Here is a 17,126-nt window from a genome sequence, read left to right as displayed (position 1 = left end):
TTTTAAATAATTTAATCCACAGTGCTTCAAATGCGAAGATTTTATGTAATAAAAACAACAGCAAAGTTAACATAAATTACTTTAAATCTGTAAAATTTTCTATTATTCCGTTGACAGTCAATGTGTCAAAATATAGTTCACAAAAACTGTTTTCGTTGAAGTGCTTTATTATCAGTGAATAGTTTGAAAATAAAAGGATACATATTTATGAAATATAGCTTATTTATTAAAAAGTATCCGTTATGAATACAAGTAAATTTTTTGTTATGCGTGTTTACAACAATCGTAAAGGAAACAGAAAACAGAATACGGGTCGGAATTGACCCACCTCCGTGAACAGACGGTTAACCGTTAGCTAGGTGAAACTTCTTTCCCGCGGCTGTTTGAACAACGCGTTAGACATCGGACTTAATGACTCGTGGAAACAATACACTTTCTTCCTGATCGCATGACGCCTTTGATGAATAGCCCGCGCTGTGTAGTTTCCAATCATTAACGTTCATTAAGTCTATCGCCAATGGCTATTGTCTCGTGTAGTGATGCAAGTCGAAACGAATTTCGAGAAGCGTACAAATCTTCCGTGTTTACAATTTGACATTGTGTACAAGTTCGAACGATTATGGAGAGTCGATACATGCGAAGAATGTCAAATAAAAAATTTCGAGGAAGTTCATTAACCTTCGGATTACAAACCGTTGCCGTCATCACGACATTTTTTAAATTAAGTTTTTCGTTAATTATAACTATTTGTGCTTGGGTCTTTAGTGTATAGGATATCCAAAGTACACGTTTCAATAGTTTAACATTAGCACATGGGCGACTAATAAAGTTTCGTTCAAATTTGCTGCACTTGAATATTTGTACACCGAATTCGGACAAACAAATGAACATAACCTCTGTAATGAAGCTAATAATATTGGAATAGAAAAGAAATACTGTGATCGAAGAAATAATAAATAAATAATGCACGTGCCTGAAAGTGAGATTTATCGTTTTCAGTCGTCAATGTGTTAAGGGGTAGTAGAGGAGCTCAAATGAAAGAAACATTAGTATATTTTGTAAAAATAAAATCTTACAGATTTAAAACATTTTCATTTATATACTCTGGACTTAAGATCCTAGGGTCTTTTAACTCTGTTACAGATCGTTTCATTTACGAAAGGTTAGAATTTATATTTTACTTTCAAATCGATAAGGTCCTTCACCTGTTTACTTAGTACCTTTATGGATCTCGATACTCGTACAAGCACAATTAACACGTCGACAGCCACGTCACTCACATATGAGTGACACAATCTTCAATTCAGAACTATAAATGAACTTTTACGGTAAAACGTTAAATCGACCAACTTTAACTAGGGCCTATGTGATTAAAGAAGGCTAAAAGAATTGCTATTATGGTACATTTAAATTTATAACTTGCAGTGTTATTCAACAGTCATTCTGTAAAAAAAACAATAAAATTAATTTACCGAAAAATGAAACATGTGTGTAGTTTGATAATATTGAATGCGAAATTTTTATAATGTTTATATCGAGGAAGTGTTTTCTAATGGATCGTTGCGTCTTGTGTTGCAGTTGCATCTAGTTCATTGGAACACGAGCAAGTATAACACGTTCGCCGAAGCCGCGAAAGCATCAGATGGCCTCGCTGTTCTCGGTGTCTTTCTGAAGGTCAGTAATCACTCTACTTCCTCCACCGTTTCCTGGATCTCAGATTTTTCTACACATTTTACCTGGTTCACTTTCAATCGGTGTGCTGGTCATGCGTTTTCCCTGTTTCTAGAATGTAAAACGTACGTAAAAAGCCGGCGTTACTCAACTGCCAGTATATCTTTCCGGTGATAACGATCTCTTGCTCGGAAACGTGGAACTTCAAATATGTATATCGCGATAGGTAGTTGAACACTTATGGCTAACACTTGGAATCAAGTTGAGTTATAATTAACTTACGACCATAACGTTGGAGCGTTATTGCGCTCAATAGAACGCTTTCTTATCGTTCTTTCGATTGACTCAGTGATGAAATAATAGAACTGTGGACGTGTTAAGAGATCTGGAAAATGAGGGATGGTAAATGTTTTACGTTTGACTCGATATTTGAACTGGAATTTAAATGTATTGATCGTTAAATTGCACTTTGGATCTAACTTTTTTAGATGGATTTTTGTTTAACGATGAATTCGATAATATAATAATACGTATTATAATATAGTCGAGTATGAAGAAAACAATAGGTTAAGTATAGTTTTGAAAATAGAATGCCATTTCAATTAGGATTGTATGTCCCAATAGGCTTCGATGGTGATAAAAAAGATTATAACGAAGATAATATATGAAATCTGTTACAAAATGGTGAACAAAAAGTTATGAATGGTAAGGTGTAAAACATTTAATACAGAGTCCAAATCTACAGCTCGAACATACAGTTCTAGGCCATTTTTCCACCTTGGCTGTTGACATCTAATACATCATTTTCATTATAAACTTTATTCATAAAGATAGACAATCAAGTGGGGAACATATACGAATGGGTGGATTCGATTGTTACGATATAACCTTGAATCTAATCATTTCAATTCGATTCTGCATACTCATTCAACCATTGAAAGTAGAATCCAGTGATCGATCTTTGACCCTAATATTGAATTTGTATTTGAATTTTCATCATTGGACTTCGCCTAAGAATTAAAACTCGTATAACCAACTATCAACTCGAATTTACCCCCCGACAGTATCATTGAATTCGTTTACTGAATCACAAATTTCAATTTGAAACTTGACTGCTGAATTTTGAATATCAATTTGATTATTGATCGTCATCATTGAACTTTGACTTCGACATTAACCTCGAACTCAAACAAGCGTTTCGCGGTCAATCTATAACGATTACGAAGCTTTCCCTGTTGACATTGACAGTTTCCCCATTCCGGCGACACTCGGAAGCCTCGTCATGGCTCGCGATATTGTAATTCGTTTACATGCTGTTTATGCCTTTTATACGGGTGCAGCATACCACCTATGCGCGCATATTTATAGCCGTGTGAGCTTTTACATAAGCCAGAAAAGCTACGGTAAGCAGAATCCGTAATAATGTCACGCTGTTCATTCCATCATCGGTTGATGCCGACGTTACATAAGCGCGACAGACACACGCATCGTTATTCGTGGTTCTTCAGGTCAGGTAAAATTCAGTTTTGCCACGTTGATATCGAGGGGCTGAGGACGAATAGAAATGAAATTCTTGTTATCCCATGTGCATGAAAAAAAAATATATGAAGTTTCTTCTTAAAGAATTCTACTATTACTACAGCGAGAGTCAAAAGTGAGTATACACTTTGAAAGTGTGGAATTTATTCGTATTTATTATTCTTAATTTAGAGTCGAATACTTCGCAACAGATTTTTTATTACATTGAGATCTCTGGTGACTGTAGGGGAGGACTTAAACGATTAAAAATATTTTCCAGTAAACAATTTTTAACCACTTTTGCCATATATTTTGAGTCACGATTTCACTAAAAGACCCATGAATGCACTTGCAGCTGAACTTGATTTTGAAATATCTAAATATCCAAATTTGTTCATAGTTCCATGAGTAGAAACCAGTTGACTTACACCTGAGATTGCCGTGCTGTCCCCAAACCATAATGGTACATTCACTATGTTTGACGATATTTAAAAAATTTTCTGGTTATAGCTCGGAGTTTCTTTTGCTCGAATTTTTTCAGCTGCCATTCATCCCGAAAATGTTAAAAAATCATATCAAATAAATTAATTGTTAATTACAAATAATATAATTACAAATAATAATTTAAATTAAAAAGTAAAAAGTACATGTTGCTCCAAATATTTCGAAAAATCTTAAAAAACAATATTGCCCAAACCTCACCTTTGTAAGGTGTACACTTACTTTTGACTCTCACTATACAATCATAATTTTCTAACAAAACATTACAAGTATAATTAAAGGTGCACGCGAAAACGTGGGAACATACGAAATTGCTGAATGTAAGGAACACGAGGTTGAATCGTTTGCTTCCGGTCTCCTCTTGTCACCCTACGTAAAAGAAAAAAAAATGGAATCTCTTCCTAAAGCATTCTATTAAGTCTACCAGTAAATACTCGACTATTTTTTAATTTCAAAGCCCTCTGCTATCTCAACAGTATTTGCCATTTATTTTGACTAAACAGAAGATCGAAAGGTGTTCTGAATTTAAGCTGTATTTCCAGTAGATTGGAACCATAGTGGAGTAGTTGTTTGTGCACCTAATACTTGAGAATTGTACTATTACATTATATTTAACAGAATATCACGCATGTGATTAAAAACTCACGCGAAAACGTGGGAACATACGAAATTGCTGAATGTAAGGAACACGAGGTTGAATCGTTTGCTTCTGGTCTCTTGTCATCGTACGTAGAAGAAAAAAAACTGGAATCTCTTCCTAAAAAAGTCATTCTACTTAACAAAACATTACGAATACATTAGGTTGTGTAATGAGTTCGTTCGTGTCGTCGGTGTTACGCATTTCCCGAAGTATTATCTGAAACTGTTGCTTATACTAGCTGCGATGGATAAACAGATATATTAAGTGTTTCACATAAATCAGTGTCGTTACATATAAAAACAGAAACTTAGAATGACAAATGAGTACGATGTTTGGGTTGCGCATGAATTAACGGAGAAGAATTTGCTCGATCGCATTTCAATTTGCGATTCTTCGTTATAACCGACACAAAAATCGTCCTTTATTGAAATAACTAATAGTATAAAATATGGGTGAGACGTACATTACAAAGAGGCTGGATTATTTAAATAGTATTACAAAATTTTTTGGTAAAATTAATATGTCGGTATAATTTAAAACAAGACCAATATTTTCCAGTAACTAAACGTATATATTTTCGACAATGTACGACGTAAAAAACGAAATAAAATGTGTCTGGCTATGTACGGTCTTTTTTACTGTGGCAGTCAACGTGTTAAACACCGTTAAAGTTGAACTGCACCCTAAACAGATGTTGCTATCTGTTTGGTGGGATTACAGGAATCCTTTATTATTTTTTTACTACACGATCAGACGATTAATACCGAAATATATTATTCACAACTGAATCAGCAGCAATAGCAAAAAAAGCGTCCAGAAAAGGAATTGCCTTCCACCACGATAACACACGATCGCACAGATCTTTAACCTTAGATCGCCCGAGCCTCGAACTATCACGTAAACGACCAAGGGGGATCTCCTCGACCGACACCTCTTCTTACATACTTCTAAAAAAAATTATTTTTTGATGACAATTTTATAACATTCAAGTATATTATACATGGCAAACAAGATAGCATATGTTTTTCCTTAAAATTATTTTTTATTTATATGTATTTGTAAAATAAAATGGTTGCGTAAAAGAGTATACTAACATGGAACTAGTCTGAATCTGATTCTTTCAAATCTTCCGTTAGTTCGATTCTTCGTTCTGTGATCTTTTGTTATTCTTTGGAGACAAGAAAGGCGTAATATACCGTGTAATAAGACGTAATAAGAAGACGTGTAGTCCGTTTTCTTTTTCTTATGCACAGTATTTTTCACATATAGTAACGAGGACTTTTGAATATCAAACTTAAACATGTACACGACAATAGATAATTTTTTGAGAATTTTTTACAGGCGGGAAATAGTTGTAATTTTACGCTATTCGACTTGTGAGTTCGAGGAGTCCTCCTTGGGCGTTCTAGGGTTAATAACTAGACTGCGGATATTTATGCGTTGTCAGAAACTATGATCAGATAGGTATCTCTTTACTCCACTAAGGATTCCGTCAAGCTCCAAATTGAAGAAAAACCATGTCACAATGTATTAACATTTTTACTGTACTGTATTTTGAATAATTGAGTATACTATAAATGCATAAAATTCGCAGTCGATAAATAACATGGCAAACAATATTGCAATTCGGTTGGGATGTTTCACCCCACCCACCATATTCACTAGACTTTGCTCCATCTGATTTTCATGTCTTTCGAACAATAACTTCTGTTAATGAAAAACCATTCAAAAACTCCAAAGAAATAAACATACATGTGTTCGAATTGTTTCTAATAAAGAAAGCATACAGTTTAACAGTGAAGAAATATTTAAGTTACCGAAAAGGCAGATGATACATAATATAATTAAGTAAATTTGTAGTAATATTACGTAAATTTTATATAAAACTAATACGTACCTATTCGATATTCTTATAAAGAAACGCGAAAGGAATCTATTACACAACCTACTAATTAAAGATGCACGCGAATACGTGGAAACACGTGAAATTGCCGAGTGTAAGTGAACGCGAGATCGAATCGTCCACTTCCGGTCCTCCTCTCGTCATCCTACGTGGCGGGAAAAAAATGGAATCCGTTCCCAAATGAATCATTCCGTTTAACGGGATTTATTACGAATTATAATTGAAAGTTCGCGCTAACACGTGGAAACACGTGAAATTGCCGAGTGTAAACGAACGCCAGATCGCGTGGATAGCATCTTGGCAAAAGAATTGCAGACGAGTAATACCGCATTAATTGTTTCCGTTTCCACGCGATCCATCTAGATTTCACGAGGCTCGGACGCTCGCGATGTAACCGCGACAGGCGGATTCTTGATGTCCTTATAAATTCCAACGGCTTCGATTGCGCAACCGTGAATCCAAGTTTTGCGTTCGTTAAAGTGGACCGCCCACGGGAGTGCACGTTGCGTTGGAGGTGCATAAACGCGATATGCAATTCGAGAAGTAGCGTCTTACGATCGAACGAGATTCCATTATGGCGATGGGGTGAGGGGGGCTGAGGGTTTTCATCGAATTCGAAGCAATCGGATCCATAGACAGAAATACAAGGTGTCACAAAATTGCTTCAACTCCCGGAAATCAGAGGTTCTTGGAATGATTTGAAACCACTTTTTTGAAGATATGAACGAAAAAACCCCGACCTATTAGAGCGCGAGTCTGCCAGCCGAGTTCCCGCGGTAACGTTGGCTACCAATCGCTGCGCGTCATTGCCATTTTACTCCTCTACAGCCCCGACCATGGCAATATAGTTAGAAGCTACTGTATGTGGACACTTGGTCAGTTTGCTGAAAATGTGATCTTATTTATTTCAGACTTTCAGCAAATTTCATAATGCCTGATAACTATACTGCGGATTTTTATGCAAAATAACATTTTCTAAAGTAATTTATGAAGACAGGAGCAAATGTAGAAATTTATTTTTCCTCTTAAATATCGTATTGGGTTCAGATTGAAATAGAAAAATCATTGGATCCGAAGAAAGTTTTGTCTTTTAGTATATTTCACAGAGCCCTATTGGCTATAAATGCATAAAATCCGCAGTTTACTGATAAGATTTACTTCATATTCGAGAAGTGTCCTAATATTTATGACTGGGTTTGTATGCACCAGGATCGAGTATTAATGTAACGTCGTTTCTTTCCCAAACAAGCTGTCGAAGTGCTCTTTCGCATGAATTTCTACGCGAATGAACGTGGAAGTCATTCGAGCATCTGCTGGCAGTGCGTCAACAACCCCGACAAATTCTAATCTATGCACATTCTCGCTGAATGATGAACATTGAACGATCTTCCGATAACACACCGCTCGTTAATAACACTTGCTACCACCGTTCGACTGACCGCGATCCATCAGACTACCATAAACGATTCCCTGTGCGAACACTTTCTTGGATAATACTCTGTTGAGAAATATGGCTGACCGTATTAATAAATGAATTAAAATTAAATATTAAATACATTTTCGGTAACAATGTTCTCATAGTGATGTGAGTTAGAACAAGAGTTTAACCTGTGAACTGGACATGTTTGGGAACCACAGCGCTGATAATAACCTCAAATAAAATTTAATAAAAACAATCTGAAGCATTTTGTTCTGCAACAAATGCGAATAAGATGTAACTTGCTCTAATATGGGTACTTTGGACATGATCGAATGAGAGATTCTATAGGGAAAGGAAAATGAAAAAGAAAAATTATTAGAAGATACAGTCGGGCACCAATGACGAGCCAACTCGTCTTCCCCAGGTAATAGGGTAAAGACTGAGGTGTGTATGTAGTAAGAATTGGGAACTCTCTTGTTCCAAATTGTGCGTAAACGGAATTAAGAGTATGAGTTATAAGTATGATTCATGATTAGCTACACAATGATTCTTTTTTCTATCTTGTTTAAACTTTTTTATATGCATTCTGCAAGTTTATCCCTTACGCCGAGGGTTGCGCCATAGACAAACAGTATCAATCAGGGTAACACAACACGAATGAGGCGGCGTGTTATCCATAAAAACCATCCAGAGACTCGTCGGTGATGTTCCTCTAGTCAATTCACGATAATCCGCGAGGAATTTCGATTTCACTACGACTTTTCAGGCGATGCATGTCTTTACTCTCTATCATGTGATCGTAGACATTTAGCCGCGTCTGTTTAGCCTTTTCCTTCGTTTAACTTTTATCTAAATGTGTTAGAGAATAATATTTCTTGAATTAACGGATTATAAATCTTTGAGTTGTCAAATAGAAGGGAAAATTGAAAAATTTTTGTGTATATGTAGAATTATTGTTTATTAAAAATTCAACATGTACATCTTTCTATATGTTATTTCCTTAGTAATTTCTGAACAATTTAGATCTATGCATATCTATCAACAAAAGAAAATGGCTGCCATTTAATTATAACACGTTTCATCAAAACACCATCTGCAGTATCAGGAATATCTCTGTGGGCTGTTATCCGAAACAAGTTTTTTTAATTCTATATTAAAGTAGACACAAGGAACTAGTACTTATAGAATCCGATTTTGAAAATATTAATATTTTACAAAATGACGGCTGTTTGGACTTAAACTTGTAGTTTACGACATCAATTTTTAATTTCATTTGTTACTAAAAAGAGAGAAAATGCATGAATCAAAAATTCACTTCGTCGAGTACTAAATTTTAGTCTTAAGAATATTACCACAAACTTTGATCCAAACTGATTCAGTAGGTAGTCTTTTAAATATGTATTTCTGGTACCGGTTTTGAAAACTGCATTTCGAGTGAAACGCTTTTAGTTGAAAGATATATAGCTCAAGTTTTCAGAAATTACTATGTAAATAATATATAATAGGATATATATGTCTAATTTTTAATAAACAATAATTTTCCATATGCAAAAAAATGTTTTAATTTTCCCTCTTATTTAACAACTCAAAAGTATATAAATAACGCAGGAAATTTGTTTCTATTTGTCGTTATTTGATAATATTTTCTTCGTTTCTTTTTTTATGGAATTTATCGGTAGATGTTCCACCAGCCAGCGGTAAGCAGCCGACAAAAACAAAATGACGGCGTACTGAAATGTTCCGTGAGGCATAAATACAGTAGACATTCGTTTAATGCATCTTTCGGGGCTGTAGTGGGCCAGAATTCCACTTTTTGATCGTCTTACTATTTCATTTATTTTTGGAGATATCAAATAAGTTTATTCACGGAAGTTATTGAGTATTGAAACATTTTACTAAAACAATATTACATACACCACAGTTTCTGTAATGAAAAATATGCGAGTTAAACGCAACACCGTACGTACTGCGTTCTTTCCTTCCCGGGAAATAGAGTGGAGTATGCGTATGTGTGTAAGAAATACGTGTGAGCGAGGGGCGTTGCCAATATACAATAAAAGGGGCTCCATTTAACGAATGTCTACTGTAAACTGCAAAGGTAGATTTAAATTTTGTTAAGGTTTTTGTAAACATAGGTGTCTGTAATGTTATTATTTTTGCTCCTATTAGAAGTACTGTATAAATTGAAAGTAAAGAAAATTTATTGAATCTTATAATGATTCGTGTGTTATTAACAGACTACGGATCTTACACGTTTATGGCATACAAAATTTTTCGCACAACTCATGATCTTTGACAAATCATAGTAAATTGCGAATATTTTCATTTTGCAACACAATCTGACAGTATTGTTTGATAATTTCTGTTTCAGGTGGGCAAGACGCACCACGAAATGGACAAGATAGCGCGTATGTTGCCATACGTGTCGCATAAGGACGAAGTCGTAGAAATTGCCGAACTTATCGATCCCAGTAAACTCCTTCCTGGTAAGTACCTTCGAAATGTCATCACTAAATAGTCACCAGTGGCTGTGTTCTTTCATTCCTTTGATCGAATATTCTCTTTTCTATTTTACTATTAAACGGAGACCTAATTACGTACAGAGATAATCGAACTGTTTTCTTTCCTGTTGCCCGATCGATTTATTCGACGAAAACACGCTTTAAAATTTCATATATTTCTTCAACCACCGTCTTTGAATCATTTAAGAAGTTGCGGCATTTTGTGCTAGACTATTGACACCATACGAGATTGAAAGTCATATAAAAATGATTTTTTAGTAGTTATTATTAGACTGCAGAATTTATGTATTTATTGCATACACGATTCTCTAGAATTCAGGATACTCAAGAGCTTGATAAAGTTTAGAAACATTTTTCACTTTATTGGGAACCCAATAGAATAATAAAAAGAATCACCACATCTGTGTTCGACTTCAGTTCTTGTAGTTCAGCTCATAAAAATCTATATTTGCACGAACATCCGCAGTCTTTAGTTATCGTGTGTTTAAACAACAGGTCCTAAGACCAGATGAATATTTTTGTTCTTCCTGTGATTTATAAAAGAGAATATTCTAACACTTAAGTATCAGCCACTTACATAATGTTTTATTTTCTCAGAAGAACATAGCCCCATTAAAATGTCTACAAAGTGAAAAGTTCCGACGCTGGATGGCGCGTAAAGATCACACTGTTAACTAGATTCCCGTTCCATTTTGATGAAGTTACATAATTCCTCTCGTCATTTCCCGCGTTAATAAATTATCAGCCGACTTAAACGTTCGAGGTATAATGCGCGTTAGCTCGTCCCGTGATTGCGCTTTCCATCTTTTGCCTTCCGTAATTTATTGCGTCGGGAACTTTGACCTTCGCGGTACAATTTCCTTTCAATCGCCAAACGACACTTTCCTCAAACTCTGCCTGTTCGCGCAGACGACAACGGTTACTGGACGTACCTGGGCTCATTGACCACGCCACCCTGCAACGAAAGCGTTACATGGATCCTGTTCAAGAAATGCATCGAGGTGTCCCATCATCAGCTTAACATATTTCGTAACCTGCGGAAGTTCCCGCGTGGAGAAGAATGTCCTTGCCACGAAAACCATGGAGTGGTAAGTGTACTTTCCCTTCCTACAATAAACACTTGCTCCCCTCTGGACGGAAAAAAGTGTATTTTGATCCACCCTATAAGAAAATTTTGCCCCCCCCCCCCCCACTCCCTTCCCAGAATTATACAATTTTTGCGTAATATTTAATATTGCAGTATTATTTGAAACACGACCAACAGCCTCTATTAACGAAACGCATACATTTTCAACGATATATGACTTTAAAAACAGTATAAAGTGTGTCTGGCTACGTACAGCCTTTTTTACTATAGCAGTCGATGTGGTAATATTTTTGCCCCCCCTCCCCCCCGACTGGTAACCTGGCTTCGCCCATGTATCCAACTGTATTGCTGCAATAATTTTACAATAGTACGATGATACGGAAATATTCCACGAACCTCACCACAGTAAGGTGTATACTTAGGCTTCGTTCTCACTGTATTCGTCTAAATCAGTGCAGAAAAATAGAACAACCGCGCGTCTCGTGAATATCCAACACCTCCACAAAACGTTGTCAGAATCGATTAATACAGAACGAAACGCCCAACGGACACCTTGGCTCGATTAATCTCCATCCAGGTCGCAAGACAAGCTGCATAATCCGCGATCGGGAACGCGGGGTCCGTCCTCCTCCCCTCCCCCCTCCCCCTTTCCCCCCTCCCCCACCCCCATCGTGGCGGCAGCCCATCCGGTTGCGTTTCTGACTGTTATTTTTAGCTGTGGTCGCATCGAATGAATATCAATTCGGCGGAATCACGGCCCCGTTTCCTAATTCCGGTGGTTTTCTCTCTTCTGGTTCCAGGTAATCAACAACTTCCGTCCGCCCCTGCCGCTCGGGAATCGCGTGTTGCGGGAGTGCGGCAGCTTCTGAGCGGGGCCGGGTTTCGCTCGCTCGCTCGAGCCACGAGACGATCGACGTGGTACTACCGTTTCGCACGATTCGGGAATCCGGTCCGTCGACGTCGGCCGAAAGATAACCCGGAAAGAAACGACCCGCGGCTGATCCTCGCGACAACTGGTCGCCTTTTTCCGGATATCCGAACCGGATCGATCCGATCCTAGCCAGCGACAAATCGTTAACAGGAGGTGCAACGAACTGGGTCCGCTCGCGACCTTCGAACGATCGTTCACCCCCCACTTCGATTACCAAGTGCAATTAAATAGTAGATTAAACGAGAGCATTACTTCGCTTGACCGTAACCGTAGGGACTAGATTTAGTCGGAGGACACCGCCGTTAATGGATCAAACCGAGAAACGTGCCTATACATATATTTGTAGGTATACAGGGTGTCCCAAAATAGCTTCGACTCTCGGAAATGAAGGGTTTCTGGGATGATTTGAAACAACTTTTTCCTTAGCGAAAATGTTATTCGAGGCTTTGTTAACGAGATATTAACGAGAAACCCCGACCAATCAGAGCTCGGCCGGCAGACTCGAGCACTGATTGGTCAGGGTTTTTCGTTAATATCTCGTTAACAAAGCCTCGGATAACATTTTCGCTAAGGAAAATGTTGTTTCAAATCATCCCAGGAACACCTGCTTTCCGGGAGTCGAAGCTAATTTGGGACACCCTGTATACACTGACGCGCATACACCATTGGTCATGAGTGTTTTTGTTCATTTCAGCCGCGCCCGCGAATATATAAGAGCGTTTGGTGAGATTTTTATACATATTTTGTTCTGAACTTAATAAAAATAATGACAAGAATGAGTGTTTATCTAATTCTTGGTTTTATAAATGAACATCCGTAGTCTGAACATTATGAATGAAGTCTTGTACGGCGTCTCTAATGGTCGTGTTTTCTTGAAATATAACCTTGACCGTCTCTGAATTAAAGATTTGTAAAATCGTTTGAAGGAACTAGTTTTTTCTGGCAAGAAAAATGGACTATATAAAAAAGAGAAAATTTTATATTGCTTCGACAACGAAGCCACGAATGCAACGATCGTGAATACTCATGGTCAACGATGTATGAACATTGGACACGAAATATACTCGTCCGTATGTTCAAGCGTGACTTCGAATTGCATACGATGCAATATTATAGCGGGATACTTTAAATTTTGGTAGGGAAAAAGTTGGAGGTAAATTACGTAATGCCAATCAAAGTAGAGAAGATCCGTCCACTATTGGGTGATCCCTTCGAAGGGTCCAAGAAGCTTTTCAACGAGGAACAAATGTCATTTAAATGTTATATATTATATACCTATATGTATACACGTGCGTACAGATGTGTTGTTCAGGATAGATATTTGTGACGTATATTAACACTTTCCGAGGCTGTTAGATGACGCGGACCACTTTAATGGGACATAAAATATTCCACGTTCAAGGTCTTCGATCTACGGTCTCTAGAACTTGAATCTTTCATCCCGCCAATGGCTTCGAGAAACAGAATAAAAAATTCACTAGATTGCGGAACTTTATGCAAATTCACATTTTTCATCCATACTTTTACAGAAACTACAATTTATTAGGGGATTCATATTTGCATCAAAAATTCATGTATTAACGGATTTATATTAGCTAAAAATAAAACAAAAACTCTATTAATCATTGATGCATATTTGTATAAACCGTGGATACGTAAAATCCGCAGTCTAATTATCACCAACAGCCGCATAGAAGTTTCCTGGTAAAATTATAAATAAATAATTACTGCTCGTTTGACAAGCCTCGTTCAACGAGACATCGACAAAACTGTGCACGCCAGTGTGCCTTCTAACAAGTTCGCCGTCATATCTGTCAATGGTCCAATACGGAAAAGCTGCGTGCTCTTTCGTTTCGAGTATCATCAACTTGTATCACTGACTGTTATTGTGACGTCAGAGAATAAATGGCGGCGAACGCGTTAACCACGCGCGCCGCTAACCAACGATTGCGCACTGCAATACAGTACATGTAAGATTAACGCGTTCGTGTCTCGACTCATCGAGCGGTCCAACGAAGATGATTTCAGCCACGAATAAGAATCGAGTTGCCTTCGCGTATTGCAATTGTTATTTAACGAGTCGACCGTCCGAACGATTTCGTTTTATTAGCGTTCGTGTGACGGTGCGGCGATCGTGGTCCGTTGACATGGATGCTTTTTAACCCCAACAAAAACGCCCTCGTTTTCTTCTTGTTCCGACGGGATCGCGCGCGACGGCGCATAACAGAAGTGTAAAGATATAGTACAAGATTGCGTTACAAATACTCAGTGTTAATCCACGTTGTCGTAAAAGAAGCCGAGACGGGTCCTATTTACATGTTATTTGACCCGGTTCCGATTGAAGTAGACTCGCGTGACCGTAAAGAGGCTTCGTCGTACCAGAACACCGAGTGTCAGCTTTTAATACGCCAGCATGAACGCGTGTTGAAACTTCGCCTCCCGTTCTTCAGCCTCCCCTCCCTCCCTTCCTCCTGCTGTTTCCATTGAAATGTGTATTTTATAATTGATCGACTTCGGAGACCGTCTTGATGTTTGTTTTTCCGACTAACGACGATCATTTCCCGGGGTTTCTGTGTATATTTATTGACACGTGAGAAGCAATCTGTATTTGTAATTCGTAGCATCGACTGTGATAAGAAAAAGAATATCTAATAAAGAAGAAATTGAAGTGCCGTTGAGATCTTAAATGGTCCCACGATTGACTGGAAACCTTGTTGCAGCTGTGATTCCTAGGTTAAAGGACCTTTTGCCCATTCCCATTTCCATTGATCAGTTTATAACAGGTCGAATAAGAGAAGAGCCTATTAGGTGTTTCTATTTTTGTTTTTTTCTTTTTGAACGAATACAAAGTATTTGCACAGAGAAGGCTTCATTATATTACTCTGTCATAACTAATACGTTCTTAAGTAATATAGTTCTTTCTATGATACATTGTGTAGTCATTTTAGAATATTTACTGTAAAAAATTTAAATATGCAAATACTGTTTTTAATCCACTAATAGTAAAAGTCATTAGAATATATTTTACACATCTACGTTCACCGTAAAGACATACATTTTCACTAAAGTGGTTGTACAAGAACACAGAGTAATTGTACAAGGAAATTAAATGTCCATTAACCAATATTCTCAACTTTCATTATTTTTTGAAATCATATCTGTGTACCATCAAAGATTACCGAAAAGAAGTATTCACTTACTAGTAATGTTATTGTTCTTTTATTGAGTTTTATACATCCTGGTTCTGTAGAATTATTTACTGTCGATCAGAATGTAAGTAAACACTTTCTACGAGTAAAACGGGTTGTTTATATATTTAGCATCGCTCATCCAAACACGCGTCTGGTTTCCTGCAGTTAACGCAATGGCTCGAGAGCCCTCTTCAAAACCGGTCAGAGTGGACGTTGCACTCACGAATTCCTAATTACGTCGTCGATACCTGCGTGTCTTGAACGGAATAGGTACGCTTTGATCTGACGAAAGCCTAAACCTAATAGAACCTGTAACCAGTATAGATATGTCAATTGTCGTATTAGAAAGAAATGTTAGAGAAAGCTGCCCCTATCTGAAAATAGTTAATGTTTCTGTAACATTGATTCGATAAGAATTGTATTCCAAATAAACGGATGAATTTAATTGTGATGCAAAACAGAAACAACTATATTCAATCATTTCATTATTTTTACAAGAGTTCTATAATTATCTATATATATATATATATTCATCTACTCAATAAAAAGGAACACTATTAAAGAAGATTTTTTTAACAAACGCAAATGAAAAATTGTATAAATACTTTTTTAATAATTTCTACAATCTGTAAAGTCTTGTGTACGGCAGCATCTCAGCAATGTAATTGTAAAAAGGTGTTAAATGTTCGTCGTCATTCTAAAAGGGTTAATAATTTCTTAAAAATACTATATGACAACACAGGTTTAAATAAAGTTTAATTTCTGCTAGACTTAAGCACATCAGTGGCGCTATCTACGGCAAAACGTTCAAGGTACTAGTCAATTACAATAGGAGCTCGTTTATTGCAGTGTTCGAGGCACCCAAGAATATGTACAGTAAGCATTCATTTCCCGCGCTACCGTTATTTGCACGGAAGCCAGGCCAGCCCAAAGCTCCATGACAGTAAAAGATGGATCCGGGTTAGCAAGGTGTCGCCCGTCTTTCCTATTTCCTTAAACCAGGTTCTGGCGACAACACTTTCATCGCGATACTTGTTCATACTGTAGTTTAACGCGTAGTTCATCGTAGACTTAATAACTGCTTGGTATATAGAATATTAGGTGCGTAAACGAAATGATCGATGGAACTTTTTCCGTTCCGTCTATCTCTTTCGTTTGAGTATTAGCGACTACGTTGCGTTTAGTTTAAGTTATTTTGTATTAATAGCATTAATTCGTATTAATTAGAATATTAAAATAATATTAGTTCTAAGCTGAAGAACGAAGACAACCGACGAGGGAACTTTGTTTTTTATAGATTTAGGCTCATGAAAGAAGTCATCCGCCGAGGGATTTTAGTACAGATAGTATTAGATAGTTAAGATTTAAGTTATTTATAAGGTTTATTATGAAAGGTGGAAAGATGTAGAACTTGTGATTCCATCTACCTGCCTTGGGCCTCCACTCGCAGCAACCTCCTCGTGGTGAGGCCTGGGCAATCGGTATTATCATCGGTAAAGTACTGTAAACTGATGACAATATCGAGCTAATGGCTGCGAACTTCGAATCTATCTCATAAAACCACGTTCTATATTACATCGAACTAGGATTATTTTAGAAATCGATATGAGATTCAAAGTGTAAAAATGTCTAATACTTTGAATGTTTTAGAAAATTATTCGAGATAAAGATGTATGGAACTACTGAAAATTACTTTAGATTCCTATTCCTTATTCTGTAAATTCTTTGATTGGAATATGAAT

The 17,126-nt window shown here is 37.0% G+C and overlaps 1 protein-coding gene across 1 annotated transcript in view; it reads left to right on the top strand.

The window, feature by feature from the left end:
- LOC107194708 (carbonic anhydrase 2-like) overlaps nt 1–12,507 on the top strand; it is a 49,950-nt gene extending 37,443 nt beyond the window's left edge. The window contains exons 4-7 of the mRNA XM_015584372.1: nt 1,579–1,674; nt 10,025–10,139; nt 11,085–11,263; nt 12,063–12,507. Coding sequence (XP_015439858.1) covers nt 1,579–1,674; nt 10,025–10,139; nt 11,085–11,263; nt 12,063–12,131 — 459 coding nt within the window. The 3' untranslated portion in view covers nt 12,132–12,507. The remainder of the gene's footprint in view (nt 1–1,578; nt 1,675–10,024; nt 10,140–11,084; nt 11,264–12,062) is intronic.
- The last annotated feature ends 4,619 nt before the right edge of the window (nt 12,508–17,126 follow it).

The sequence above is a fragment of the Dufourea novaeangliae genome, unplaced genomic scaffold, assembly GCF_001272555.1.
Source record: "Dufourea novaeangliae isolate 0120121106 unplaced genomic scaffold, ASM127255v1 scaffold8, whole genome shotgun sequence".
NCBI classification, from domain to species: Eukaryota; Metazoa; Arthropoda; class Insecta; order Hymenoptera; family Halictidae; genus Dufourea; species Dufourea novaeangliae.
The sequence above is the reverse complement of the archived record's forward strand: the minus strand, read 5'-3'. Positions and strand labels throughout refer to the sequence as shown.